This window comes from Hypanus sabinus, chromosome 19, assembly GCF_030144855.1.
Source record: "Hypanus sabinus isolate sHypSab1 chromosome 19, sHypSab1.hap1, whole genome shotgun sequence".
Classification (NCBI taxonomy): domain Eukaryota; kingdom Metazoa; phylum Chordata; class Chondrichthyes; order Myliobatiformes; family Dasyatidae; genus Hypanus; species Hypanus sabinus.
This window is the reverse complement of record NC_082724.1, coordinates 9378747-9406524: the sequence shown is the minus strand read 5'-3', so window position 1 is coordinate 9406524 and position 27778 is coordinate 9378747. Positions and strand designations below refer to the sequence as shown.

General features: G+C 44.8%; 2 protein-coding genes across 3 annotated transcripts; both read left to right on the top strand.

Annotated features, from left to right (window-relative positions):
• The first annotated feature begins 63 nt into the window (after positions 1–63).
• wdr6 (WD repeat domain 6) lies at positions 64–27179 on the top strand. 2 transcript variants are annotated; one of them, XM_059943977.1, is made up of 7 exons: positions 77–161; positions 1808–1926; positions 5466–7791; positions 11471–11572; positions 12336–12452; positions 14698–14816; positions 20074–27179. In XM_059943977.1, exons 3-7 carry the CDS (start codon positions 5675–5677, stop codon positions 20712–20714), a joined length of 3096 nt encoding a protein of 1031 aa, XP_059799960.1. In that variant the 5' UTR covers positions 77–161; positions 1808–1926; positions 5466–5674; the 3' UTR covers positions 20715–27179. The 2 variants fall into 2 exon arrangements, with proteins under 2 accessions (XP_059799959.1, XP_059799960.1); XM_059943976.1 differs by lacking the exon at positions 1808–1926 and having other exon boundaries at positions 64–161.
• On the top strand, positions 13581–14094 carry LOC132377717 (small ribosomal subunit protein uS10-like). The gene has a single exon (XM_059943978.1). The coding sequence runs from the start codon at positions 13720–13722 to the stop codon at positions 14077–14079; it is 360 nt and encodes a 119-aa protein (XP_059799961.1). The 5' UTR covers positions 13581–13719; the 3' UTR covers positions 14080–14094.
• Positions 27180–27778: the final 599 nt, after the last annotated feature.

The following is a 27778-nucleotide window of genomic DNA, read 5'->3' as shown; positions in this document are numbered from 1 at the left end:
GAAGGGCGCACGTGGGGACGGGCTGTCGCCGTCTTGCGGTCTGTGATTGGCCGAAAGGTCCCACGTGGGGGGGGGGGCCGAGGCCGGCATGGAGTGCGAGTCGGTGTCGCTGCTGGCGCCCGTCACCGCTTTACAGTTCGTGGGCGACTTCATCCTCTCAGGTAACTCTCCTGCGGTTCAACGCTGACTCTTTTAACGACGTCTGCGAACGCTGCTTGCTCTATATATTAAAAAAAAACTGCAGTACAGATGCAGGTTGTGGATCCGGAACACACAGTCAGCCGGGGAGACTCAGTGGGTCGGGCAGCGTCTGTGGAGGGAAGTGGGCAGCAGATGTTTAGGGCCGAGTCCTTTCATCATTTCTCTCCGTTGATCCTGCTGAGTTCCTCCAGTATTCTGTGTGTACTGTTCAAGATTTCTGGCATCTGCAGAATCCTGTTAGGGAGGAGGTACAGGAGCCTGATGACCCACGCTCAATGTTTTTAGGAACAGCTTTATTCCCCTCTGCCATCAGATTTCTGAACAGTCCATGCACCCATGAACAATCCCACTATCTATTGTAAGTTATAGAAACTTACAGTCTTTGCACTCCACTGTTGCCAAAAAACCCAACACATTTCATGACACACGTTTGCGATAATGAACCTGATTCTGATTCAGTGGGTAGAAGTGCCTGGTCTGGAGGATCTAAGTTACATGGAAAGAGTGAATATCCCTTGGACATTATCCCTTGGAAGGTAGAAGATTGAGGGGAGATTTGATAGAGGTATACAAAATTATAAGGGTAAATGCAAGCACTGAGGGTGGGTTAAGAGTGAAAGGTGAAAAATTTAAGGGAAACATGTTGGGAAACTTCATTCAGAGGGTCACAAGAGTGTGGAATGAGCTGCCAGTGCAGGTGGTGCATGCAAACTTGATTTCAATGTTTTAAGACAAGTTTGGATAGGTACATGAATAGTAGGGGTATGGACAGCTATGGTGTGGGTACAAGTCGATGGGAATAGGCAGTTTAGACTGTTTTGGCAATTACTAGATGGGCCGAAGGGCCTGTTTCTGTGCTGTACTTCTTTATGACACTTAAGTCTCAAGTTAGAAAGTTGTGCGATCTCTGCCAGAGATCTAGTTATGTAAATCCCTTTCTTATAATTAAAGTGCTGAGAGTGTGCAGCAAAGCCAGAGCTGCTTTTTAAACTTTGGTTTTTAGACCAAGTCTTTTATTACCATCTCATGAGGAGTAAAGAATCCCTTAATACACTGGGATCTTGTGGCTATCCTGGATAATATTTATCTGTCACCTTCACAGGGAATTGTAGATTATGTGCTTAACTCCATTGCTCGTGGGAGCATGTTGTTCTGAAATTGGATATACAGTTCAGCCATGCTTGCATTTTGACTAATTCATTGGCTGTATTGTGCCACGGGATGTCCACAGATCGTGAAAAATGCACAAATGGAAATCTTTCATGGCCTTCTCCTTCCCAAGCATAAAAGTCACTGTGAAGTGGTGAATGGTATGGGGAGATACAAGCACCCTACCCAGAGAGCTGAAGGGGAGGGGGAAAGCTGACAGGAGAGACAGTGGAAGAGGGAGTGAAATTAGAATTGGAAGCTTCTGAATTATGGGAAGGATAAAACTCAATATTAACGTGAGCTCTGGTTAACTCACCAAGATTTGAAAATCTTGGGTAATTTTAATTGAATAGTTATGGATGATTTGATCATTCGTTCGATATGTACTGTGTTGTGTGATGTGGTCTATCATTGGCCTTTCAATTACCATGACTGTTCTTGGCAAATTTTTTTACAGAAGTGGTTTGCCATTACCACCTTCTGGGCAGTGTCTTTACAACAGGGATGACCTCAACCATAATCAATACTCCAGAGATTGTCTGTCTGCCGTCAGTGGTCGCATAACCAGGTTTTATGGTATGCACCGGCTGCTCATACAACTATCCACCTCCTGCTCCCTTGTAACCCTGATTGGGGCTAAGCAACTGCTACACTTTGTCCAAGGGTAACTTGGGGGCTAGCGGAGGGAAGTAGCACCTTACACCTCCTTTGGTAGAGAGTTTTCTCCACCCCTTCATGCAGGATGATTTGATAGCTATGAAGGAATAGGCAGAAACATTAAAAAAAGAACTGCAGTAACTATTTGCAGAAAAAGAGAAGCAAGGACAAATTTATAATGAGGAATAAGGAAATAGCAGAGTGATCGGTTAGTCTGACCTCAGTAGTTTGGAAGATGTTGGAGTTGATTGCTAAGGATGTGGTTTCGGGGTATTTGGAGGCACATGATAAAATAGGCCATAGTCAGCATGGTTTCCTCAAGGGAAAATCTTGCCTGACAAATCTGTTGGGATTCTTTGAAGAAATAACAAGCAGAATAGACAAAGGAGAATCGGTTGATGCCTGCTTGGATTTTCAGAACGCCTTTGACAAGGTGCCACACATGATGCTGTGTAACAAGTTATAAGCCCATGGTATTACAGGAAAGATTCTCGCATGGATAAAGCAGTGGTTGATAGGCAAGAGGCAAAGAGTGGGAATAAAGAGATTCTTTTCTGGGTGGCTGCCAGTGACTAGTGGTTTTCCACAGGGGTCTGTGATGGGGCTGATTCTTTTTTACATTCTGCGTCAATGATTTAGAATGATGGAATTGATGGCTTTGTTGCAAAGTTTGCAGATGATAAGAATGTAAGTGGAGGGGCAGATAGTTTTGAGGAAATAGGAAGGTTGCAGAAGGACTTGGGTTAGGAGAATGGGCAAAGAAGTGGCAGATGGAATACAGTGTTGGGAAGTGTGTGGTCATGCACTTTGGTATAATAAATGTAAGGGTTGACTATTTTCTGAGGGATTTGGGACACCTTGTGCAGGATCTCCTAAAGGTTAATTTGCAGATCGAGTTTGTGGTATGGAAGGAAAATGTGATGTTAGCATTCGTTTCAAGAGGACTAGAATATAAAAGCAAGGATATAATGTTGAGACTTAATAAAGCACTGGTGAGGCTTCACTTGGAATATTGTGTGCAGTTTTGGGTCCCTTATCTTGGAAAGGATCTGCTGAAACTGGAGATGGTTCAAAGGTTCATGAAAATGATTCCAAGATTAAATGCATGTCATATAAAGAGCATTTGATGGCTCTGGGCCTCTTTTCACTGGAATTTAAAAGAATGAGGGGTGAACTAATTGAAATGTATATTGAATGGTGAATGGCCTTGATAGAGTCGACGTGGAGAGGATGTTTCCTGTGGTGGAAGAGTCTAAGACCAAAGGACACAGCTTCAAAATAGAGGGGCGTCCTTTTAGGACGGAGATGAGGAGGAATTTCTTTAGCCGGAGTGTGGTGAATTTGTAGAATTCATTGCCATTGGCAGCTGTGGAGGTCAAGTCTTTATGTATATTTAAGGCAGAAGTTGATAGATACTTGATTGGTCAGGGCATGAAGGGATGGGGGTTGAAAGCAAAATGTATCAATCACGATGAATTGGCAGAGTAAATTCAATAGACCAAATAGCCTAATTCTGCTCCTAAATCTTATGGAATTAATGTTCAGAGGGGCTCAGGTGTGTTTCAACATCAGTTGATAAAGATCAAGCAGTCAATAACCTTATACAAAAGGGTTTGATTACAGTAGTAAGGTAGTCTTATTGAGATTACATAAGATCATAAGGACTAAGAGCAGGAGGTGGCCATCTGGTCTGTTGAACCTGCTTCACCATTCAATAAGATCATGGCTGATCTGGTTGTGAACTCAGATCTACATACCTGCCTCTTCCCTGTAATCCTCAATTCCCCCTGCCATGTGAATATCTGTCTAACTGTTAATTAAATATAGTGAAAGAGGGAGCCTCTATTTCTTCCTTGGGCAGAGAATTCCACAGATTGACTGCTCTCTGGGAAAACCAGTTTCTCCTCATCTCCATCCTAAATCTATTCCACTGAATCTTGAGGCTATGTCCCCTGATTTTAGTCTCATTTACCAATTGAAACTACTTTACTGCCTCTGTCTTTTATATCCTTTTCATGATTTTATGTTTCTATAAAATCTCTTTACTGCCATTAGGGAGGTGGTACAGGAGCCTGAAGGCACATACTGTACTCAGTGATTCGAGAACAGCTTCTTCCCCTCTGCCATCTGATTCCTGAATGAATCCAGAACACTACCTCACTACATTTTTTTGAATCTCACTTTGCACTACTTATTTAACTTTTTAATATATATATTTACTGAAAAATCCCCTCTTGTTCTTCTGAATTCTAGTGAGTCAATGTCTCCTCATAGTCTACCTCTTCATCTCCAGAATCACCCTGATAAACCTCCTCTGCACTGCCTCGAGAGATAGTATGTCTTTCTTTAAGTAAGGAGACAAGATTGCACATAGTGCTCTAGGTGCGGCCACACCAGTGCCCTGTAGAGTTGCATTGGAACCTCCTTGCTCTTGTCATATTGGACCTTGGTGGGAGTAGATATAGACATTTTGGTCCCTAAATCTAAGATGTGCTCGGCATAGAGGGAACGTAACAAAGATCGGCTCCAGAACTGGTAGTCTCCTCGTGCAAGGATTGGAACTGACACCTCTAGAGCTTGAAGAATGAGAGGAGATCCTATTACTATCACATGTACGTAAGAAGAGAGTAAAAAGAAGGGCAGATGGAGCTAGGTAGAGGTTTAGAGGAAGGTGGAGGGAGAAAGAAAAACCTCTGTATTTATCTCTACCTATCACCCCCCAATCCATTGACCCCTGACTCCTTCACTCTCTCTCCTCACATGTTTCCACCTATCTGCTGCCAACCCTTGCCTCACCTCTCTGTACTGTTATTTCCGCTCAATGCTGCCTCACCCTGAGTTGCTCTAGCAGTTTGTTCTTCGCTCCCATTTCCAGCATCCGCAGTGTCTTGTGTCTCCAGAAGGATGGTTGGCAGAACGGGGTGGGGGTAAGCTGAGAAAGTCCACCACTGACCTTTGTGGGGTGGATTGACTCTGTGCTCTCAGTTCTGGTCAGTCTGTGCAGTGGGTGCTCATCAAGGGCAACTTCTGTCCCACCATTATTAGACTCTCAAATGGTCCTCTTGGACCATAAAATGAACTCTTGACCTCACAATCCATCTCATTATCATCTTGCACTTTATCATTTACCTGCACTGTACTCTTTTGGTAGCTTTTACACCATATTCTGCATTTTTCTTATTCCTCAGTGGGCTGTGTAATGATCTGATCTGTATGAACACTATGCAAGACAAGCACTGTATGTTGATAACACCTCGTTGTGCTGGCTATTTAACCTACTCATAGACCAATCTAATCCTTCCCTCCTAGATAACCCTCCATTTATCTTTCATCCATATGCCTAACAGTCTCTTGATCGCCCCTAATGTATCTGTCTCTACCACTATCTTTGATTCCACGCACACCTTCCTGTCCCTGTGTAAACATTTCCCTTTATCAGTTTATCCCTCTGTTAACAGGTGAAGGAGCCTGTGTATCGCTGCATTCCTGGAACTCTGCAAATGGCCGTGGCAGAAAACTTTGGTGCAACGTTCTACGGAATTACCGCATCCATGGGATCAAGCTATGCCATGGCAGTGGACTCACCTTGCTGGCGGTGTTCGGTGGGAAAGGGGTGGCTGTGCTGGAACTGCGGACGCAGGAGGATGGAGAGCCAGAGCTGCGGCCGATGGGCCCCCTGTACGAACTGCATGATTGGATCTGGGACCTCCGGTGGCTCCAAGCATCAGATGCCTCAGTTGGCTGCTTTGCCCTGGCGCTTGGGCACAACTCTGTGGTTCTGTGTGACTACTGGGGACGGCGAACCCTGCGTGAGGTTCACTGCGAGGAGAAGTGCATCCTGTACTCCGCCCATCTGCTTGGCCGGAGCTGGGACGAGCTGGCGCTAGTCTCCGGGACTGTCTTCAACCAGCTTGTACTGTGGCGGATGACAGGACCTACTGATGGGCGGGGCAGGGTGAGAGTGGACAGGCGCATCAGCGGTCACAGCGGGGTCATCTTCAGCATTGATTACCTGCAGCGAAATGGAGTCCTCGTCTCGGCCTCGGACGACAGGAGCGTGAGGCTGTGGAAGGTGGGGAGCCTGCCTCACGAGCTGGAGGGTGGGGACAGCGGGACCGAGTGCCTCCTGCAGCTCTATGGGCACCAGTCCCGGGTTTGGCAGGTGCGGCTGCTGCCTGACCGTGTGATCAGTGTCGGAGAAGACTCGGCATGCCTGGTCTGGAGCTACAACGGGAGGGTCACCCATAGCTTCCGAGGGCACAGGGGGAGCGTGAGGGCTCTGGCAGTCAGTGAGGATGGAGAGTGGGCTGCCACTGGAGGAGCGGACTCGGGCATCAGGCTGTGGAGGATCGGGGATGAGGAAGCGGAGGAGATGACCAACAATCTGCTCTTGCTGGGCGAGGCCAGTGACCTGAGGAACCCGAGAGCTCTGTGCTTGGTTGACCCCACCCTGCTGTTGGTCCTGACGGGCACTGGGAGTGTCTACAGCTACCATTTGGACACTGGTGAGCACAAGTGCCTTATGCAGGACCCCAAATACCAGTCCTACGGCTTGCTGGTGGCCACCAGGCTCCCGGGTGGTGCTGTCCTATGCGTCTTAGGCAACCTGGAGGGCTGCCTGAAGGCCTTCCCACTTGACCAGCCGGAGGGGGTGGCGATCGAGCGACATGAGCACCGGGGCAAAGTGCACAGTCTGACCTGGGCCAGCCAGGAGGGGCAGGGGCCAGGCCAGGGCCACCTCTTCTCGTCAGGGGCTGAGGGGGAGATGGCATGGTGGCAGGTGGACTGGGCTGCGGGCCGACTGAGCCTGAAGGTCAGGTGCCGCTTCCTGCTGCCTCCCTGCCGGCACCGGTGGCACACCGATGTCGCCTTCCTGCCTGGTTCCCCGTACCTGGTGTGCGGCGATCGCCGGGGCTCGGTGCTGCTCTACCCTGTGGCAGGGTCTCTGGCGCCTGCCTGCCAGCCAGTCTCGGCACTACCAGGCCTCCATGGGCCGTCGGGTGTCACCTCGGTGCTGTGTTACCAGGGCCTGGTCTACAGCACTGGCCGGGACGGTCGCTATCGGGAGATTCGGGTAGAGGAGGAGGGCAGGCTGGTCCTGCTAACGAGTCGACGGCCCCCAAAGGGCGTGGAGTGGTTGGAGCGGCTGGTGCCCGCACCTGGTGGAGCCCACTTCCTCGCTCTGGGCTTCCGTGGCAGTGACTTCCTGGCTTGGAACCTGGAGACAGAGCAGCAGCTGATGAGGGTGACCTGTGGTGGGGGGCACCGCTCCTGGAGTTTCAGCCCCTCAGAAAGCGGGCAGCACCTCTTTGTCTACATAAAGTCGGGTGCAGTCTATGCCTGCTGGGTGAGGCAGAGCGGTGGGAGCTCTGGGGAGTCCCTTCAGGAGCCCTCACACGGTCGAGAGATCACCTGTGTCACACTGGTGGCCAGGCTCGAGGGCCGCACCGTTGTGCTGGCTACCGGCAGTGAAGATACCACCCTCCACATCCTCGCCCTTGACCTGTCCTCAGGCCGGCTCACCAGGCTCACCACTGTTGGCAACCATATCTCCAGTGTGAGGACCTTAGCCACGGCCCCAGGTGGAGGTCACGTCTCCTCGACCCTGCTCTTCTCTGCCGGCGGCCGAGCTGAACTGCAGTGCTTCCGCTTCCTGTTTGGGTACGAGGACGCTGCTCTCTCCCTGAGGTGCCAGGTGGAGCACTTGGGCTCCCACAGGTTGGCCGAAGATTGGGAGCGAAGGAAGAACAGGCACAAGATGCTGAAGATGGACCCTGAGACCAGGTAACTCTCTTATGTGTGTGCCTGTTAGTCTGTTGGCCTCGACTTTAGCTTGGCTTAAATTTCAAGTTCAATGTGCACGAGATCAGTGAGCTACAGGAGCAATAAAAAACTTGACTGTGGTGGGGGGCATGGGTCGCAGAGTGGTTAGTATAACACTTTACAGCCCCAGCAATCAGGGCTCAATTCCCTCCGCTGTCTGTAAGGTGATTGTACATTTTTCCCGTAACTGCATGGGTTTCCTCCAGATGCTCCGATTTCCTTCACAATACAACGGTGCACTGGTTAGGGTTAGTAAGTTGTGGGAATGCTACATTGCTGTCAAAAGCAAGGCATTTCCATCCTGGCATCCATTGCATCCTTGGAGTGATTTGGTCGTTGGCAAACGCAACGCATTTCATTAGTGTTTTGCTGTTTCAATGTACCTGTGACAAACAAAGCCTATCTTTCTTTAAGTGGGCCTGGCTCAAGAAGACGGTTTGGTTGACATGGATGAGTTGGGTCAAAAGGCCTATTTCCATTCTGTGTATTTCTTTGACTCCCACCTGCCAGTCCAGATTAGCTAATTTCTCAATCTGAGCTAAAGGTGCAATGAAAAAATTGGTAGATGAGCATGTAAAGGTTCAGGCAACGGATGGAACATAAAAAAAATGAAAAATGAGGTATTTTATGAAGAAATGCAGAGACAAATCCATGCTAATATAATAGATGGTCCATAGTGATCTGCAGCTGAGGTAGCATTACAATTGTGCAGTTCAATTCGAGGACCTGATGGTTGTGGAAAAGTAGCTGTTCTTGAACCTGGTGGTGTTAGGCTTTGGGCTTCTGTACCTCCTGCCTGATGGTAGCAGCAGAAGAGGACCTCAGTAAGGACCCCCACCATCCAGGACAGCATCTTCCCTTCCGCTATCAGATTTCTGAACAGTTCATGAACCCACGAACACTGCCTCACTATTTTGCTTTCGTTCTGCACCATTTATTATTTTTGTATTTTTTTGTAAAACACAGTAATTTTTATGTTTTGTATTGTACTGCTGCCACAAAACAACAAATTTCATGACATGCAGTATGTCAGTGTTAATAAACCTGAGGGTCCTTGATGATAGAAGCTGCTTCTCAAGGCAGCATCAGCATTTCACTTGGATACTGTCAAGTGAAAACAGATCATTCATCCCACCATGTCCAGTCTGACCATCAGACATCCATCCCACTTTATAGAATTTGGCCTGTAGCCTCTTATGATTCAAATGTTCATCCAAAACCTTCCCAAATTCATCAACAAGTTTGCTTCCACCACTCTCTCAGGCAGCGATTTCACTGGATGAAGAAGGCCTCCCTCAGATCCCCTCTCTGAGTGAGTACTCTGGTTTTATCAGTGCTTCTGCCGAGACTTAACACGACTGACACCCAACAGGCCTCTGGCACCTCGTGTACCACTGGAGCACCAGGTCTGAGCCAAGACCACGATGGTTTGTTTGGCTATGGACATTTGAGGGTTCAAGTCCCACTCCAGAGACTTGAGTATTAAATCCAGGCCAGTAGTGACAGAGTTTTGCACATTCAGCACTGTTTTTATTAAAATGAAAGTAATGCATTGCATCAAACGCAAAATATTTTAGGAACTCACCAGACCAGGCAGCATCTATGGAGAGGAATAAACAGTTGATGTTTTGGGCCGAGACCCTTCAAAGTCTTGATGAAGGGTCTCAACCCAAAATGTTGACTGTTTATCCCTCTCTGTAGATGCTGCCTGATCTGCTGAGTTCCTCCAGCATTTTGTGTTTGTTATTCTAGATTTTTGATGTCTTTACTATTAATCCCTCAGATTGCTCATGCTGCTGTTTGTGGGATAATGCTCTTCTCACATTGTTTTGATTTGGTTTATTACTATTTGCACACGTATCAAGATGCACTGAAAAAGTCTTGTGTACTGTTTAGAAAGATCAGATCATTATTCAGTTGATATAAATCAAGTTGATAGCCAGAGACTTTTCCCAGGGCAGAAATGCTAATACAAAGGGGCATAATTTAAGGTATTTGGAGGAAAGTATTGGAGGAATATCAGAGGTACATTTTTTTTAATGGGGGGTGGTGGGTGCTTGGAATGTATTGGCAGGGGTGGTAGAGGCAGATATATTAGGGGTAGTTAAGAGACTCTTAGATGATAGAATAAATTGTGGGCTGTGTGGGAAGGAAGGGTTAGATTGATCTTAGAGTAGATTAATAGGTTGGTACAACATCGTTAGCTGAAGGGCCTGTACGATGATGAAATGTTCTGTGTTCTAATACAATGCAGAATGGTAAAAGCTACTAAAAAAAAGTGCAGTGTAGGTAAATGATAAAGTGCAAGATCATAAAAAGGTAGATTGGGAGGCCATCTCGTCCACTCAAGGGTCTGATAAATAGTTGGGAGGGCTCCATCATGGGTAAAGTCCTCCCAACCCTTGAGCACATCTACATGAAACGCTGTCTCAGGAAAGTAGCATTCATCATCAGGGACTCCACCACCCAGGACATGCTCTCTTCTCACTGCTGCAGGAAGAAGGTACAAGAGCTTTGAGACTCACACCACCAGGTTCAGGAACAGTTGCTACCCCTTGTTGGGTTTCTATTTATTTTCTGATCCTTGTGCTTCTTCCGGGAGTCAGGAATGATGAGCGGTCTTACTTTCAAGATTTCAGTTTATTTTAGACTACAACATACGAATACTAAGCAGATTAAATAAAGAGCTGAGAGACGAACGAGAAGAAAGAAGGTGGCACCTCTGAAAAATCCTTCACTCCTTAGGTAGGAACAAACTAGTTAATAGGCTACATAATTAAAACAATTACATCACGCGGGTAAATGTGCTAATACTTAGCCAATGAGAAATGGGATAAACTGTTATTTTAACAGCTATACCACTTTCTGTCAGTGAGTGGGAACAAACAACCAGATACTGTGAATACCGCACATTTGTTAAAAATACGAATCTTTTAAACAGGATTATTGAAAAAAAATGGTTTCTAACGTCATCAACCATCAGGGTCTTGAACCAAAGGGGATGACTTTAAATTTCACTTGTCCCATCATTGAAGTGTTCCCACAAACAATGGTCTTGCATTCAAGGACTCTTTATCTCTGTTGTTCTTGATCTTTATTGTGTATTTATTTATTATTGTTATTATTTCCGCTGGTTGTTGTCTTCTGCACTCTGAGTGAACACCCTGGTTGGGTGGTCTTCCATTGATTCTGTTATGGTTATTATTCTATAGGTTATTGGAATATGCTCACAAGAAAATGTATCACTGGGTTGTGTATGGTGACATATATGTACTTTGATAATAAAATTTTCTCTGATAACTGTGTGATAGAAGCTGTTTTTGAGCCTGGTGATGCTTTCTTGCTTTTGTATCTTCTGCCCAATAAGAGAAAAGAGTGAATTCCTGCCATGCTTTCTACAGCACAGATGTGATTACTATTCAGAATGTATCTTGCGGGTTGTAAGAATGCTCTGTTTGAAAGTGCTATAGAAAAGCAACTCCCCCTTTCCCATGTCACCTTCTTAAACTGAATTGCCTGTAGTTGTGTACATCTTTCATATTTGATCTTTTAGCAGCACCAGAGGTTTAAACCTGGTCTCTTAGTTAATGGACTGTGAGGTATCTTGACTGTTCTGTGACCTGAATCTCCTCTCTTTCAGGTATATGTCCATTGCGGTGGTGGATAGTGGGGTGGATCCTGGAATGGACCCCCATCCCTCCTGGCATTTCCTGGGAGCAGCTTGCAGTGATGGAGCTTTGAGGTGAGTCTTCTCTTTAACAGAAATGCCTCATTTATATTTTAAATCCTTCCTTGCCCTGTCATAACCTGGCAAGATCTCGAGCTAGATGGACTAGGAATTTCTCTGAAGTACAAGAAGATACCTGGTGGGACAGTCAGCGTCTGAAGAGACAAACAATTAATGTTTAAGTCATCTGAAAGTAGAACTTCAGTTGCTTAAAGTCTGAAAGGAAAACAGAGCTGTTTCCAACTTTTGCTGTTGTATTACAAGACTAATGTTTAAGGAGTAGATGCTTTGTTAGAGGAGGAATTTCAAAATTATGGACTATGTCTTGTGTTGCTAAGTTATCTCATTTGGCATTAGAACCAATGCAAATCAGAAAAAAATCCTTGCAGATGCTAGAAATCCAAAATAAATAAAAATGTTGGAAACACTCAGCAGGTCAGACAGCATCTATGGAAAAATAATATGTCAGGTTGAAGACCTTTTTGTCAGAAGTAGAAATAAGAAAAACGAGTTGGTTTTCAGTAGCAGAAAGAATGGGTGGGGAATGGGAGAACAAAGGGAATATCTCCGATAGAGTAAGACCAAATGGGTTAATGTGGCAGTTTTACAGTGAAAGTTTCAAGTCAAGACACTTCATCTGGACTGTTATCTGGTCCCACACTGAAATTGTTTGTATAAAGGTAATTGCCAAATAAGACAGCATTTGCAGTTGTGGATCACATCCTGTCAGTGAACTGTTACAGCTTCAACATTCAGTACAATTGCTTTTGCTCTGTAGATTCTTTGTGATTGACGAATGTGAGAAGAGGGTCCTGCTGCTTGCCGAATCCTTCTACCATCAGCGGTGTGTGCTGAAACTGCAAACGTTCACGCACCAGCCAACCACCAGAGGGCGGTAAGTGCCTTCACTAAGGGATTGGAGAGACCAGTGCAGAAACTGAGATGTGAGTGGATCATTTGCGGTTGGGGCTGTGGGCACCGATCACTATTCTGTTTCAAACAGCAGTATTACCGTAACTTAATCCCTTCTCTGTGAGTTTCCCCTCCTGCCCCAGTAACTGCTGCAGGGTTTGTGCTCTGGTAATAGGCTGAAGTTGAGGTATGTAGCAGGTCTGCTGCCCCATCAAGGCTTTCCTAAATAAACAGAACTGTGCTTGCCAACCTGTACTTCCATAATCACCATCTTTCTTAATAACGTCCTTAATGTTGAAAGGTAGTGTCAGCCTCCCAAATTACAGGTGTTGCATACACCTCAGCTGTGTCTTTCCATCAGCATTTCAGTCTTTAGAGTTGGCCCAAATCACTCTAAACCAGGGATAGGGATTCCCAACCTGGGGAGCACAGGCCCAGTGGTTAATGGTAGGGGTCCATGGCATAAAAAAGATTGGAAAATCCCTTCACTAAACCTTTCCTCTCCAAGCAACTGTCCTAAGTCTTTTGTTAATGCTGCTTCCACCATTTCCTCAGGTAGCTTGATCTCCGTACCCACGGTATGGGGCATTAACCTGCCCCAAGGTTGGCACAATAGCCTGGTGGTTAGAGTACCAGCAACCCAGGTTGAAATCATGCCGTTGCCTGTAAGGAATTTGTCCGTTCTCCCCATGACTGCGTGGGTTTCCTCCCACTGACCAAAGATGTGCCAGTTGATAAGTTAATGGGTCATTGTAAATTGTCCTGTAATTAGGCTATGGTTAAATCGAGTGATTGCTGGGCTGTGCGGCTTGGAGAGCTGAAAGGGCCTATTCCTTGCTGTATCTCAATGAATGTATGTTTTCCCTATCATCTTAAACCCACAGTCTCTAGTTTAACCCTCCTGTATCCTTGGAAACAGATGGTGACCATTTGGCTATTTATGCCCTTGTTTTTTATGTAGCTCTATAAGTTAATTTCCTCTTCTTCTCTCTCCTCAATCTCCCTGTCATCTCTCCTCCCCCTGCCTCCTGTATCACTTTCCCTAGTTCATCTCTTCCCCTCTCTCTGTGCTTCTTCCAAACTCCTGTTCTACACTCCCAGAGTTATAGAAAATTACAGCACCTCTTTAGCTGTGACCGAGGGCCCAGGCTTTTCGGCTCGCTGACTCCTGACTCACCGCTGTTCGCTCACTTTCAAAGTTCCTGACGGGGAGGAGAAAAGTCGATGGATAAGTCGGTCAGGAAGTCACCATGGCATTTAAAGACGCTAGCAAAGCACCGGTAGAACAGGAGGTTGCAATCCACCGCATTAGAATTACTTTGACCAGCCAAAATGTAAAATCACTTGAGAAAATTTGTGCTGATCTAATTCGTGGTGCCAAAGAGAAGAACCTGAAAGTCAAGGGACCTGTTCGTATGCCCACCAAGACACTGCGTATCACAACAAGAAAGACCCCCTGTGGTGAGGGTTCCAAAATCTGGGATCATTTCCAAATGTGGATACATAAGCACCTAATTGATTTGCACAGCCCTTCAGAAATTGTGAAACAGATCGCCTCCATCAGCATCGAACCTGGTGTTGAAGTAGAGGTTACTATTGCTGATGCTTAAATCTTACAGAAATGAAATAAAAATAAAATTCCACAGCGGAAATTACAGCACAGAACCAAGACTTTTGGCCCATCTAGTCTGTGCTGGACCATTTAGACTGTCTACTCCCATCAAATTGCACTGGGACCACAGTCCTCCATACCCCTACCATCCATGTACCAATCCACACTTCTCTTAAATGTTGAAATCAAGTTTGCACGCACCACTTGTGCTGGCAGCTCATTCCACACTCTTACCACCTTCTGTGAAGAAGTTTTCCCTCAGCTCCCATTAAACTTTTCACCTTTCATCCTTAATCTATGACTTCTAGTAGTAGTCTCACTTAACCTCAGTGGAAAAGGCCTGCTTGCATTTACCTTATCTGTACCCTTCATAATTTTGTATATCTGTCAATCTTCTACGCTCCAAGGAATGAAGTCCTAACCTATTCAGTCTTTCCCTCTCCTCCCTCCACCCCCTTAGATTATTATCTTGGTTGAACACGTGACAGCCCTTCACTCTCTCTGATATGCACAGGAGATTTAATTAGTTTTATTAATTTTGCTCAGACTATGAGCAGAAGTTGGTATTCAGATATTGGAGCAAGTCAGAAAACGCACTGTCTCTCATTGCCTGTAGGAAAGTGTTTCTCTGCAGCGCTGCCACAGATGGACGGATTGCCCTTTGGGATACCTCATGGATCATTGAGAAGGCCAAGGCTGCAGACAGTCTCCCAGAGAGAACCCACCAACCTTGGGGTATGTCCCACATAACTTGGTAAAGCTTCAGACCCTTGGCTGCAAGACACACGGGCTTGTAGTCAAGATCAGAATCTGATTTAATATCACTGACATATGTCGTGAAATTTGTTGGTTTGTGACAGCAGTGCAGAGCAATATAAAGAAAAACCATAAATTACGATAAATACTGTTAAATAAGTGGTGCAAGTAGAGTGCAAGTGCTGCAGGCAGCATCTTTGAGAAAGAGTATAGACTATGTTTTGGGCTGAGACCCTCCATCAGGACTGGAGAATGTTAAGTGTCTTTCAGTCTTTAAACTAATTTGCAAGGGGGATGGGACCCAAAGCGATAGAGCAGTGAAAGAAGTGCATTGAGTAAAGCCAGATCCAATAAATAGAGAAGCTTTGAGGAAAGAGAAGCAGGATAAAGGGTGTAAAGGTAGTAAGGTAGAAGGGCTAAAGTGCGTGTACTTCAATGCAGGAAGCATCAGGAACAAAGGTGATAAACTGAGAGCTTGGATACATACATGGAATTATGATGTAGTGGCCATTGCGGAGACTTGGCTGGCACCAGGGCAGGAATGGATTCTCAATATTCCTGGATTTCAGTGCTTTAAAAGGGATGGGGGGGGGGGGAAGGGAAGGAGGGGTGGCATTACTGGTCAGGGATACTATTACAGCTGCAGAAAGGGTGGGTAATGTGGCAGGATCCTCTTTTGAGTCAGTATGGGTGGAAGTCAGGAACAGGAAGGGAGCAGTTACTCTACTGGGGGTATTCTGTAGGTCCCCTGGTAGCAGCAGAGATACTGAGGAGCAGATTGGGAGGCAGATTTTAGAAAGGTGCAAAAATAACAGCGTTGTTATCGTGGGTGACTTTAACTTCCCTAATATTGATTGGCACTTGATTAGTTCCAAGGGTTTAGATGAGGCAGTTTGTTAAGTGCGTCCAGGATGGATTCCTGTCACAGTATGTTGACAGGCCGACTAGGGGGAATGCCATACTAGATCTAGTATTAGGTAACGAACCGGGTCAGGTCACAGATCTGTCAGTGGGTGAACATCTGGGGGGCAGTGATCACCACTCCCTGACATTTAGCATTATCATGGAAAAGGATAGAATCAGAGAGGACAGGAAATTTTTAATTAGGGAAGGTCAAATTATGAGGCTATAAGGCTAGAACTTGCGGGTGTGAATTGGGATGATGTTTTTGCAGGGAAATGTACTATGGACATGTGGTTGATGTTTAGGGATATCTGGCAGGATGTTAGGGATAAATTTGTCCCGGTGAGAAAGATAAAGAATGGTAGGGTGAAGGAACCATGGGTGACGTGAAATGGAAAATCTAGTCAGGTGGAAGAAGGCAGCATACACGAGGTTTAGGAAGCGAGGATCAGATGGGTCTATTGAGGAATATAGGGTAGCAAGAAAGGAGCTTAAGAAGGGGCTGAGAAGAGCAAGAAGGGGGCATGAGAAGGCCTTGGTGAGTAGGGTAAAGGAAAACCCCAAGGCATTCTTCAATTATGTGAAGACCAAAAGGATGACAGGAGTGAAGGTCGGACCGATTAGAGATAAAAGTGGGAAGATGTGCCTGGAGGTTGTGGAAGTGAGCAAGGTCCTCAATGAATACTTCTCTTCTGTATTCACCACTGTGAGGGAATTTGATGACGGTGAAGACAATATGAGTGAGGTTGATGTTCTGGAGCATGTTAATATTAAGGGAGAGGAGGTGTTGGAGTTGTTAAAATACATTAGGAAGGATAAGTCCCTGGGGCCTGATGGAATATTCCCCATGCTGCTCCACGAGGCAAGGGAAGAGATTGCTGAACCTCTGGCTAGGATCTTTATGTCCTTGTTGTCCACGGGAATGGTACCAGGAGATTGGAGGGAGGCGAATGTTGTCCCCTTGTTCAAAAAAGGTAGTAAGGATAGTCCAGGTAATTATAGACCAGTGAGCCTTACGTCTGTGGTGGGAAAGCTGTTGGAAAAGATTCTTAGAGATAGGATCTGTGGGCAATTAGAGAATCATGGTCTGATTAGGGACAGTCAGCGTGGCTTTGTGAAGGGCAGATCGTGCCTAACAAGCCTGATAGAGTTCTTTGAGGAAGTGACCAGGCATATAGATGAGGGTAGCGCAGTGGATGTGATCTACATGGATTTTAGTAAGGCATTTGAAAAGGTTTCACATGGTAGGCTTATTCAGAAAGTCAGAAGGCATGGGAACCAGGGAAGTTTGGCCAGGTGGATTCAGAATTGGCATGCCTGCAGAAGACAGAGGGTCATGGTGGAGGGAGTACATTCAGATTGGAGGGTTGTGACTAGTGGTGTCCCACAAGGATCTGTTCTGGGACCTCTACTTTTTGTGATTTTTATTAATAACCTGGATGTGGGGGTAGAAGGGTGGGTTGGCAAGTTTGCAGATGACACAAAGGTTGGTGGTGTTGTAGATAGTGTAGAGGATTGTCGAAGATTGCAGAGAGACATTGATAGGATGCAGAAGTGGGCTGAGAAGTGGCAGATGGAGTTCAACCTAGAGAAGTGTGAGGTGGTACACTTTGGAAGGACAAACTCCAAGGCAGAGTACAAAGTAAATGGCAGGATACTTGGTAGTGTGGAGGAGCAGAGGGATCTGGGGGTACATGTCCACAGATCCCTGAAAGTTGCCTCACAGGTAGATAGGGTAGTTAAGAAAGCTTATGGGGTGTTAGCTTTTATAAGTTGAGGGATAGAGTTTAAGAGTCGCGATGTAATGATGCAACTGTATAAAACTCTAGTTAGGCCAAACTTAGAGTACTGTGTCCAGTTCTGGTCGCCTCACTATAGGAAGGATGTGGAAGCATTGGAAAAGGTATAGAGGAGATTTACCAGGATGCTGCCTGGTTTAGAGAGTATGGATTATGATCAGAGATTAAGGGAGCTAGGGCTTTACTCTTTGGAGAGAAGGAGGATGAGAGGAAACATGATAAAGGTGTACAAGATATTTAGAGGAATAGACAGAGTGGACAGCCAACACCTCTTCCCCAGGGCACCACTGCTCAGTACAAGAGGACATGGCTTTAAGGTAAGGGGAAGGAAGTTCAAGGGGGATATTAGAGGAAGGTTTTTCACTCAGAGAGTGGTAGGTGCATGGAATGCACTGCCTGAGTCGGTGGAGGCAGATACACTAGTGAAGTTTAAGAGACTATTAGACAGGTATATGGAGGAATTTAAGGTGGGGGGTTATATGGGAGGCAGGGTTTGAAGGTCAGCACAACATTGTGGGCTGAAGGGCCTGTAATGTGCTGTACTATTCTATGTTCTAAATGTTTTGTTTTATTTACTGTCCGTTACACCGCTGGTGTTTAGGGCAGCAGTGAAGGTCCTGTATTTCTGGTGGTGTTCAGAGCTTCCTTCATCATGTCAGTAGCTTCCTCTCAGTTTTCACTTCCGTCAGGCATGCCAGTCCTGGATGGAGACTCAGGAATACTGTAGCACTCAGATGTGGAAGGATTTTTCGTTGCTGTTTCTGAAACAACTTTATTTTACCAGTCAGGGTTGTTAGCCCTGAGCTGAGTCCCCCAACCTGGAGGAATGGTGGATCACTCCTAGTCTTTGACCTGTTTGGCATGAGTGACCCTACCAAGAGCCAAAGCATGATTCCCTGATTCCATCCAACATAGCTCTCTGGGTCATTGAGGCATGCAAGCCTCCAAAGCCTATAGCAAGTTTGTCCTCTTGGATGTCTTTAAATTGTAGGACTTAGTGAAATCTCTGCGTATCGGTTCAGCAGCTATCTTGTCCTGAGGTCCATAGCGCTGGGCATGAGGCAGTGATTTGGAGACACGATGAGGTCAGTTTGCCCCTTGTTGGTTCTACCAGTTGGGAAGACCATGGCTGCTCTGACTGCCCTGACCCATGTTCCAATCTACCAAAGTCGCTTGTCATTCCCTTGATATAGCAAGGGAAGTCTTCACCCAATTAACTCAATGATGTTGCAGATCTGTATCATTGCACTTTGTGCATGGTTTGCCAGTTTTCTGTACCTCTTTGATGCATTACAACAGTGGTTTCTATTCAGAAATGTATTACATTGTATGAACCTTAGTCCATAGATCCCTTAAGTTATTAGAGTGACTAAGAAGGCTTATGGTATATTGGCCTTCATTAGTCGGGGCATTGAGTTCATTTGCTGCAAGGTAATGTTGCATCTCTATAAAACTCTGGTGTGACCACAGTTGGAGCATAGTGTTCAGTCCTGGTCACCTCTTTATAGGGAGGATGTGGAAGCTTTAGAAAGGGTGCAGAGAATATCTACCAGGATGCTGCTGGGATCAGAAGGCATGTCTTATGAGGATGGGCTGAGCGAGCTAGGGCTTTTCTCTTTGGAGAGGAGGAGGATGAGAGGTGACTTGATAGAGATGTACAAAATGATGAGAGATGTAGATCGCGTGGACAACCAGAGACTTTACCAGGGTGGAAATGGAATACAAGGGGGGGTGGGCGTAAACTTTAAGGTGTCAGGAGGAATGTGTAGGAGGGGACGTCAGAGCTAGGACTTTTACACAGAGAATGGTAGGTGTGTGGAATGTGCCTCCAGATATGGTGGTAGAGCCAGCCACATTAAGGACATTTTAAGAGACTTTTAGATAGACACATGGATGAAATAAAAATCGAGGGTTATATGGGAGGGAAGTGTTACAAGGGCTTAATAATATGGTATACTTTTCAATGCTCCGTGTAAATTGCTTGAGATGTCCCAAAGTGGATGTGAGCAGTGCTATAGGAGTGCAAGTCTGATAGACTGTAATCCTGGGCTATATGTGGGATAGGACATGACATATTAGAGTGAGGAGCATTACAGAGTTCACTTCTGGTGGCACTGTCTGTAAGGAGTTTATACATTCTCCCCATGAACTATGTGGGATTCCTCCAGATGCTCCGGTTCCCTCCCACAGACCAAAGACATACTGGTCAGTTAATTGGTCGTTGTAAATTATCCTGTGATTAGGCTTGTGTTTGATAGGTGGGTTGCTGCACAGTGCAGCTTGTTGGGCTGGAAGGGCCTGTTCACGCTGTGTCTAGATAAAATAAAGAAGTTGACTCTCGGGTAGTAAAATGGGTATAGATTTCTTGTGTGTTCAGTGTCCAGTATTCTGATCCAGTTGGTACTGGGCAGAATTTCAATGAGTCATTTGCTTGCATTTCCCATTTGCCATCCAGTTTCTATCCTGTAGACAGAGTCAGAAGCAGTTGCCAAGAAATTAAAATTTAGCTCTGACTCCTATGTATTTTTTTACAGATCTGGGATCTCCCTGCTTGGTGTTCAAGGCCCATCAGAATGGAGTGAACAGTCTGGACATCAGGCATCTAGGCAATGGTTGTTACCTCCTGGCCAGTGGCGGAGATGACAATGCCATTCGAGTCTGGGTGATTTGTATTGTGTCTGGTAACCAGAGCGATGGTGCACGAGTTCTGAGCTCGGACAAGCAGTGGGAGATCACGGATGTGGAACTGATGGGAAGCAGGAATGGTGCAGATCCTATAGACTTTCAGGCGGAAGACATGGGTTGGAACCAGCTGGAAGTAATTGCAGATGGATGGGGCACAGACCGCAAGGTCAGACTGCAGGTTCTGAAGGGCCCTTTTGTCGAGAGTGCACACGCTGCCCAAGTCACTGGCTTGAGGATCCTGAGCTCACGGCTGCTGGCTTCGACCTCAGTTGACCAGCGACTAACCCACTGGGCACTGAGCCGCCGCAGCCTGAGCCTGGTGCACAGCAGATGGTGCCAGGTCGCAGATATCGCCGAGCTAGAATGCTGGAAAGGAGATCCTGCGGGAACCCACTTCTTTGCCATCTGTGGTGACGGGCTGCAAGTCCTGAAGAGTTGTCAGAAGGGAGATTGTGGCTTGGACAATGCAGATGCTGGGAGTCTGGGATAAAATGCTCAAAACACTCAGCAGGTCAGGCAGTGCCTTCAGGTGGCAAAACAGTAATGCTTTTTGGTGCTAAGACAATAGACACTTACCAGTATTAAAGAATAAAATAAAATCTACAGGTGCAGGACACTTGAAATAAGAGTAAGAACAGAAAATGCTGGAAATACTCAGCAGGTCTGACAGCTTCTGTTAAATAGGAACACAAGACATCCTGTAGATGCTGGAAATCCAGGGCAACAGACACAAAATGCTGGAGGGACTCTGCAGATCAGGCAGCATCTATGGAATTGAATATGCAGTTGACTTTTCATGCTGAAAGCCACCTTCTGGACTGGAAAGGAAGGGGGAAGAAGCCAGAATAAGAAGGTGGGGGGGGGGTTGTCGGATGAAAGTGGGAGAATGGGGTTCAGAAAAATCAGTCATGATTGAATGGTGGAAGCGCTAAATGTCCTAGCTTTGCTCCTATATCTTATAAATCCATTGCTGATTTAATGGTTTGTGTGTAGTGTAAGCTGCTCTGTAATCAGTGAACTATCCGCTGGTTATTTTAACACTCGGTTGAGACACCTATCACGGCTTGTTCATGCTCCTTGTGAGGCCCTTCCCACCTCTCCATTTCTCACTGTGATGGGGAGGTGGGATCATACCCTACAGGATACCTACATATCATTTTAGTCCTCCTTCCCCCTAGAACAGGGCAACAATGGAGACATTGGGTTAGATCACTGGAGTCTCAGGCAGGACTCCTGTCCAGGATCCCCATCACAGATGAAATTCTTTCTTATTTCTGTTCTAAATGGATGTCACTCTAATCTGAAGCTATGCCCTCTGGTCCTAGACTCCTCCACTATAGGAAACATCCTCTTTACATCCAATCTGAAGCATCATTGTGTCTTTAAAACACTGAAAGCAAGGTAAGTTCATCTCACAAAATAAGAGGACATAAAACAGTTCCACAAAACGGCAGCTTCCAGCTCCAAGCACATGGCAGGAATAAAGACAATTGGTCTGTCTGCTTCTACTGTCCTTGACCCGTTTGAGTTCAGTGTTTATTCCATATTTTAAATCCACCATGACCAACTCATTGAGTGCTCCAGCCAGTTGTTAAGCATAGGTCATTAGTAATCGGCCAGGTGCGCCATCTGGGCCAGTTGCCTTTTGTAGTTTCACCTTTCTGAAGGCTGCTTGCAGGTCAGCCTCAGAGACAAATCACAGGATCATCAGGGCTGTGGGAGTTTTTGATGGTTTCTCCCATGTTTTGATGGTCAAAGTGAGCATAGTTAAGATCTGGAATATGTTGCCAGTGGGAGTGGTGGGAAGAATTCATTTTCATTTTCAATCTTTTTTTATTGATTTCTAAATAAAGAATATACAAATCGGAAGAGGATAATATAAAAGACATATAAACGGCAATAGTAAAAACAAAAAGTATATAATATCAAAATCAAGTAAGTAAAATATTATGCTGCTATATATACAATGGTTTAAAAAAAACTACAACTCCTCATAACGATCATAAAAAAAAAGATTGGAAATTTTATTGATAAGGGAAAAACCCCCCACTAACTAAACTGAAATAAAAAAACAAAAAAAAAGAGGAAAAAAAAGGAAAGGAAAAGAAAGATTGTGCAGTCCAATTGAGGATAAAATTAGAAAAAAAAACACATCCTTCCAGTCATCTCCGATCCTTCATGGATAGGGATTTTCCCCAAAGAGAATAAAGAAAAATAAATTAAAAAAAAATAAATTATATCATTTGAAAATATTGAATAAAGGGTCGCCAGACTTGTTCAAAATTAAAGGATGTATAAAATGTCCGGCTTCTAATTTTCTCCAGACTTAGACATGACATAATGGAGGAGAGCCAATGAAAAAACAGCAGATGGGTTAGATTCTTTCCAATGTAGCAAAATAGCTCTCCTAGCCAATAAAGTTGAAAAAGCTATCACATGTTGGGCAGAAGCAGACACTTTGCTTGCTTCCTCTGGAATAATCCCAAAAATTGCTGTAAGTGGATTAGGTTGAACATTCATATTTATAACTTTGATAATATTGCAAACACATCCCTCCAAAAATTATTTAAACGTACACATGACCAAAACATATGAGTTAGAGTAGCCACTTCTGCGTTACATCTGTTACAAATAGGGCTTATATTCGGAAAAATATGCGCCAGTTTTATCTTTGGACAAATGGGCCCTATGTACTATCTTAAACTGAATTAAGATGTGGCGTGAGCAGATAGATGAATTATTGACTAAATAATAAATTTTACTCCACTGATTATCTGAAAGTGAATGTTGAAGTTCTACTTCCCAGGTACGTTTTAGGTGACATGCGAGCATTCATTAACTGTTTATAAATGATAGCTATTAATCGTTTTTGAAAAGGTTTAAACTGAAAAATAATATAAGCCAAATTTAAAGAGCAGGCCAAGGGGTAATTCGGTAAAAAATCACGTAAAAAATTCCTAACCTGTAAATAACTGAAAAAATGTGTATTAGAGATATCATATTTATCTATTAACTGTGAAAAAGACATTAAACAGTCTTGTAAGAACAAATCTAAAAAAGTTTTTATTCCCTTAATTTTCCATGTTAAAAAAGCCCTATCCAAAGCTGATGGTTTAAAAAAGAAATGGGAAGAATTCATCAGTGCTCTCAGGTTGATGGTAGAGGGTAGGGAACTTGCAGAGCTGTGCTGAAATGGGGCAGGTAGCAATGCTCTGAACTGGTTGAGGCAAGTACATTAACTGAGGCAGCAATGTAGGCAGGACTATGGGCAAAACACAAGCAGATGGGATAACCTTAGATGGGTATGTTGGTGTTGTTGCACGAAAGGCCCATTTTTGTGCTGTATGATTCTGACTCTACTAGTAGCCACCACGTTGGCTGATGATTCTGATAAATGGAGGAAAGACCCTATCAAAGATGAAATTGTCAAGCCACAGGTCAACAGTCTGAAACAGACAAACAGTGCAGGTCCTGACTCGCACCCTGGGTTCCAATTCTGTGATACAATCAACCAACTGTCTAGAGTTTGGCTATGGCTGCAGACCGATTCATGTTCCAGACCCTGTTTGTGACCATACACCTGGTAACACACCGCTGACCTTGTATGTATATGAATTTGTGGATCGCTGGCCTTGGTGTACAAATGAGTTAACCTGATAACCTTTGGGATTTCTGAACAATTGGATACTGGATAATTTGCGTTTTACTGATTTCGCTTAAATTGGTTGTCAAATTTTTAAATCTTTTGTCTTTAGAGCTCTTTATCCCTGCAATAATTTCTTTGGTGGCATTTTAAGAAATGGCTGGGATTTTCTGTTATTTATTTTTAATTTTTATTTAGAGATACATAATGTGTCAGACACTTCCAGCCCAAAGAGCCTATGCCACCCATTTATACCCACATGACCAATTAGCCTATGGAACCATATGTTTCTGGAATGTGGGTGGAAACTGGAGCACTTGGAGGAAACATGCGTTCATGGGGAGTATGTGCAAACTCCTTACAGGCAGCAGTGGAATTGAACCTGCTGGCACTGTAATAGTGTTACTCTAACCACAATGCTAGTGTGTCACCATTTTTTAAAGCTATCAGAATCAGGTTTAATATCACAGGAGTATGTCGTGAAATTTATTGTCTTTGAAGCAGCAGTACAATGCAATACATAATAATAGAGAAAAATGTGAATTACAGTAAATAAATATATTTAAGTAGCGCAAAAAATTAGTGAGGTAGTATTCATGGGTTCAATGTCCACTCAGAAGTACTTATGACAGGAGTAGAATTAGGCCATTCAAGCCTATCAAGTCACCTCTGCCATTTCATGGTTGATACATAGTCCCTCTCAACCCTACTCTCCTGTCTTCTGCCCATAGCCTTTAATACCCTTACTAATCAAGAACCTATCAACCTCTATTTTAAATATGCCCAATGGACTTGGCCTCCACAGTAGTATGTGGCAATGAATCCACTCTCCCACTGAAGAAATTACTCCTTATTTCAGAGTACAATTTCTTAGAGATGCCGGCACATGTATGAATATTTTACTGTGTTTGCCAGGTGGGCTTGCAGAATGTGCATAGTTATGAATGTTTAATGCCATGCCTCTCATCAGTTCTGCAGCCAGCGTACACCTACTGCTCGTGCTCTGAATGACAGCTGTTCACTCCACACCTGGCTGGCTCTCAACAGCTTACCATGGTGACATAGGCTGTCAATATTATGACCCTGCAGTGCGGTTAAACCTCAGACACACAAGCTGTAAGCAGGATAATGCTGATCCAGGCATGGGCTGTGATGAAGGAATAAACTGGAGAGGTTCCGTGGACAATTTCAAAGAGTTTTGAAGAAAAGGATTTAACCTTCCTGATCTCAGAACTTTTAGGACTGGGTTGGAAGTGGTCTTGCGTCCTCTTATGTGAAAATAAATGTTGATTTAAGAGAACGTCAAGCATTGGAAGCTGCTGACTGGAGGTTCTGCACACGGGTGGTCACTGGACATCTTCCAGAGGAAGGAAGGGTGAAGACGGTAAGACCAATACTTTGGATGGTTGTGGGATAATGTGATGTCTTGGTTGGTGCTGCTCTCCTGATCAGTTCGAGATGGATTGTTCTTGTAGTCCCATAGTCTAAAAATGAAGGGATGGCAAATCAGCCCATGGTGGCTTGTGGTTGGTAGTCTCTCAGTGACGAGGAAGTGGTGTTGAAAGTATGGTGCTGGTTGGTGGGGAATTTAGCATCAGGTGTGAGCCTGACTGAAATCTACAAGTTCACAACAATGTGCAATAGAACATAGAGCAGTACTTCACAGTACAGGACCTTCTGCTAGCGATGTTGTGCTGATCTTTTAACCTACTCTAAGATCATTCCAAGATAGCCTTCCATTTTTCTGTCACCCATGTGCTATCGAGTCTCTTAAATATCTCTAATGTATCTGTCTCTATCACCACCTCTGGCAGGGCATTCACCACTCTATGTGTAAAAAAAAAATCTAGCTCTGACATCCCCCGCATACTTTCCTCCAATCACCTTAAAAATATGCCCTTTGTATTAGTCATTTCCACCTTGGGAAAATGTCTGGCTAGCCATTTGATAATAGATACTGATAATATTGATAGATATTGTTGTGTTGATAGAGTTCACAGTTCCTTCATTGCCTCTGGTAATTAAAAACATACAGCTCATTCCCTGGCTACTCTGTGGAAGAACTTTCACTACATGGGCTGCACTTTTTAAAATAAGGCTTCTGCAAGATAAAATATGATCAGTTTCTGCTGGTGTTCACGGACCATTCTGCAACTATGAGGCCAGGTGGGTGGTTTGGACCTGGGTGAGTGCAGTCAAAGGTTGATGATTGAGGATGTGCTGGTTTCAGTCTCCAAGGCTTATTTCTACATAGTCATAATATATACCTAGTGGCCACTTTAGTTAGGTACACCTGTTCACCTCGATAATGTAGATATCTAATCAGTCAATCATGTGGCAGAAACCCGGTGCATAAAAGCATGCAGGCGTGGTCAAGAGGTTCAGTTGTTTTTCATGCCAAATGTCAGAATGGGGAAGAAATGTGATCTAAAAGTCTTTATCGGTGGAATGATCGTTGGTGCCAGATAGGGTGGTTTGAGAATCTCAGAAACTGCTGATCCAGAATTTACAGAGAATGGTACAGAAAAGAAAAAACGTCCAGTAAGTGGCAGTTCTGTGGATGAAAAGGCCTTGTTCATGAGAGAGGTCAGAGGGGAATGGTCAGACTGGTTCAAATTGACAGGATGGCAATTAGTAACTCAAATAACCATGTGTTACAACGGTAGCATTCAGAAAACCATGTCTGAAGGCATGTCAAACTTGTCAAACTTTAAAGTGGATGGGTTTGACAGCAGCAGAAGACCACGCACATACAATCAGTGGCCACTTTATTAGGTACAGGAGGTATTTAAGGTCATTTTCACTAATTACTTTCCTGTCTATCCTAGTGTACAATGCCCTGTGTATGTTACTCAAAATGGCTTCTTTGGTTTGTTACGAGTAGGAATGCTTCTTTGTCGTATAAGTGTTTCTCTCGCCGTTGTTTAGCTTTAGAATGGCTGATATGGTAATTGTATTCATTTGTTAATCAATGGGGCATGTTATTGTGTCTTGTGAGGCTGGGAACTTGGGGGAGGGGTTTCCGCGGGTTTTTGGTGTGAGGGGAGTCGGGAGAAAGACGCCGAGGGAGGTGGACGTGCGCTCGGAAGACCACCGGGGAGTCCGTGGTGGAAGACGTGGATGTCGGAGGCAAGTGACGAAGGGTCGAATGGTTCGATGGTTGAGCTCCAACGGGTGCACTAAACAGACTGAACTTTGATAAATTGGCGCCTTTTGTTTTTTCCTTGTATATATATTGTATAGCCTAATGCTCTTTTAATTTTAGTAAACTCTTTAAAGTGTATTTCATAACGGTATTTGTTGTGGGTTTGATACTGTTGGTGGGCGCGAGGCATAAACTCGATTCTCACAGCACCTGCGTGTACGGGCGGTGGGATTGGTGTGGGGCTGGATCTCCTTTTCCCCTAGACATATACTGGCCTTTTGGGTAAGTGTTACACTAGTGTCATCAATATATTTATTAATCATACCTTTAGTGCATTTGTCAGTCATTTACATCAATGATTGGCAGGAGTGTGTGGGATGTCCAGGGAGGGGTGACACTTATGGTAAAGGGGCTTGTCGTATCCATTCCAGGGCAGCTCACTCACCTTTTGTCCCCACCAGACACTCAGCTCTCATTTGTGGCTCCAAATTGCTGTCTGCATGTGACAGAACCCACACCCCGGTACACCTCTTTGACAAGTTGGCTGAACCAGGTGAGGGTATCCACCAGCATCATACCCTGCTAAAATAGGGACATGTCTGACCTAGCATGTGAAGTCAGCTCCAGCAGATTGGGTGGATGAGACCAACAGTGAGATCCAAAGGCCGGGAAGGTGGTACTGCAACACTCTGAGGAGAGCAAAGGGCATAACAAGGCACAGACGATGTCATGGTCATCCACTGCAACCAAGGAAGACCCTAGTTTG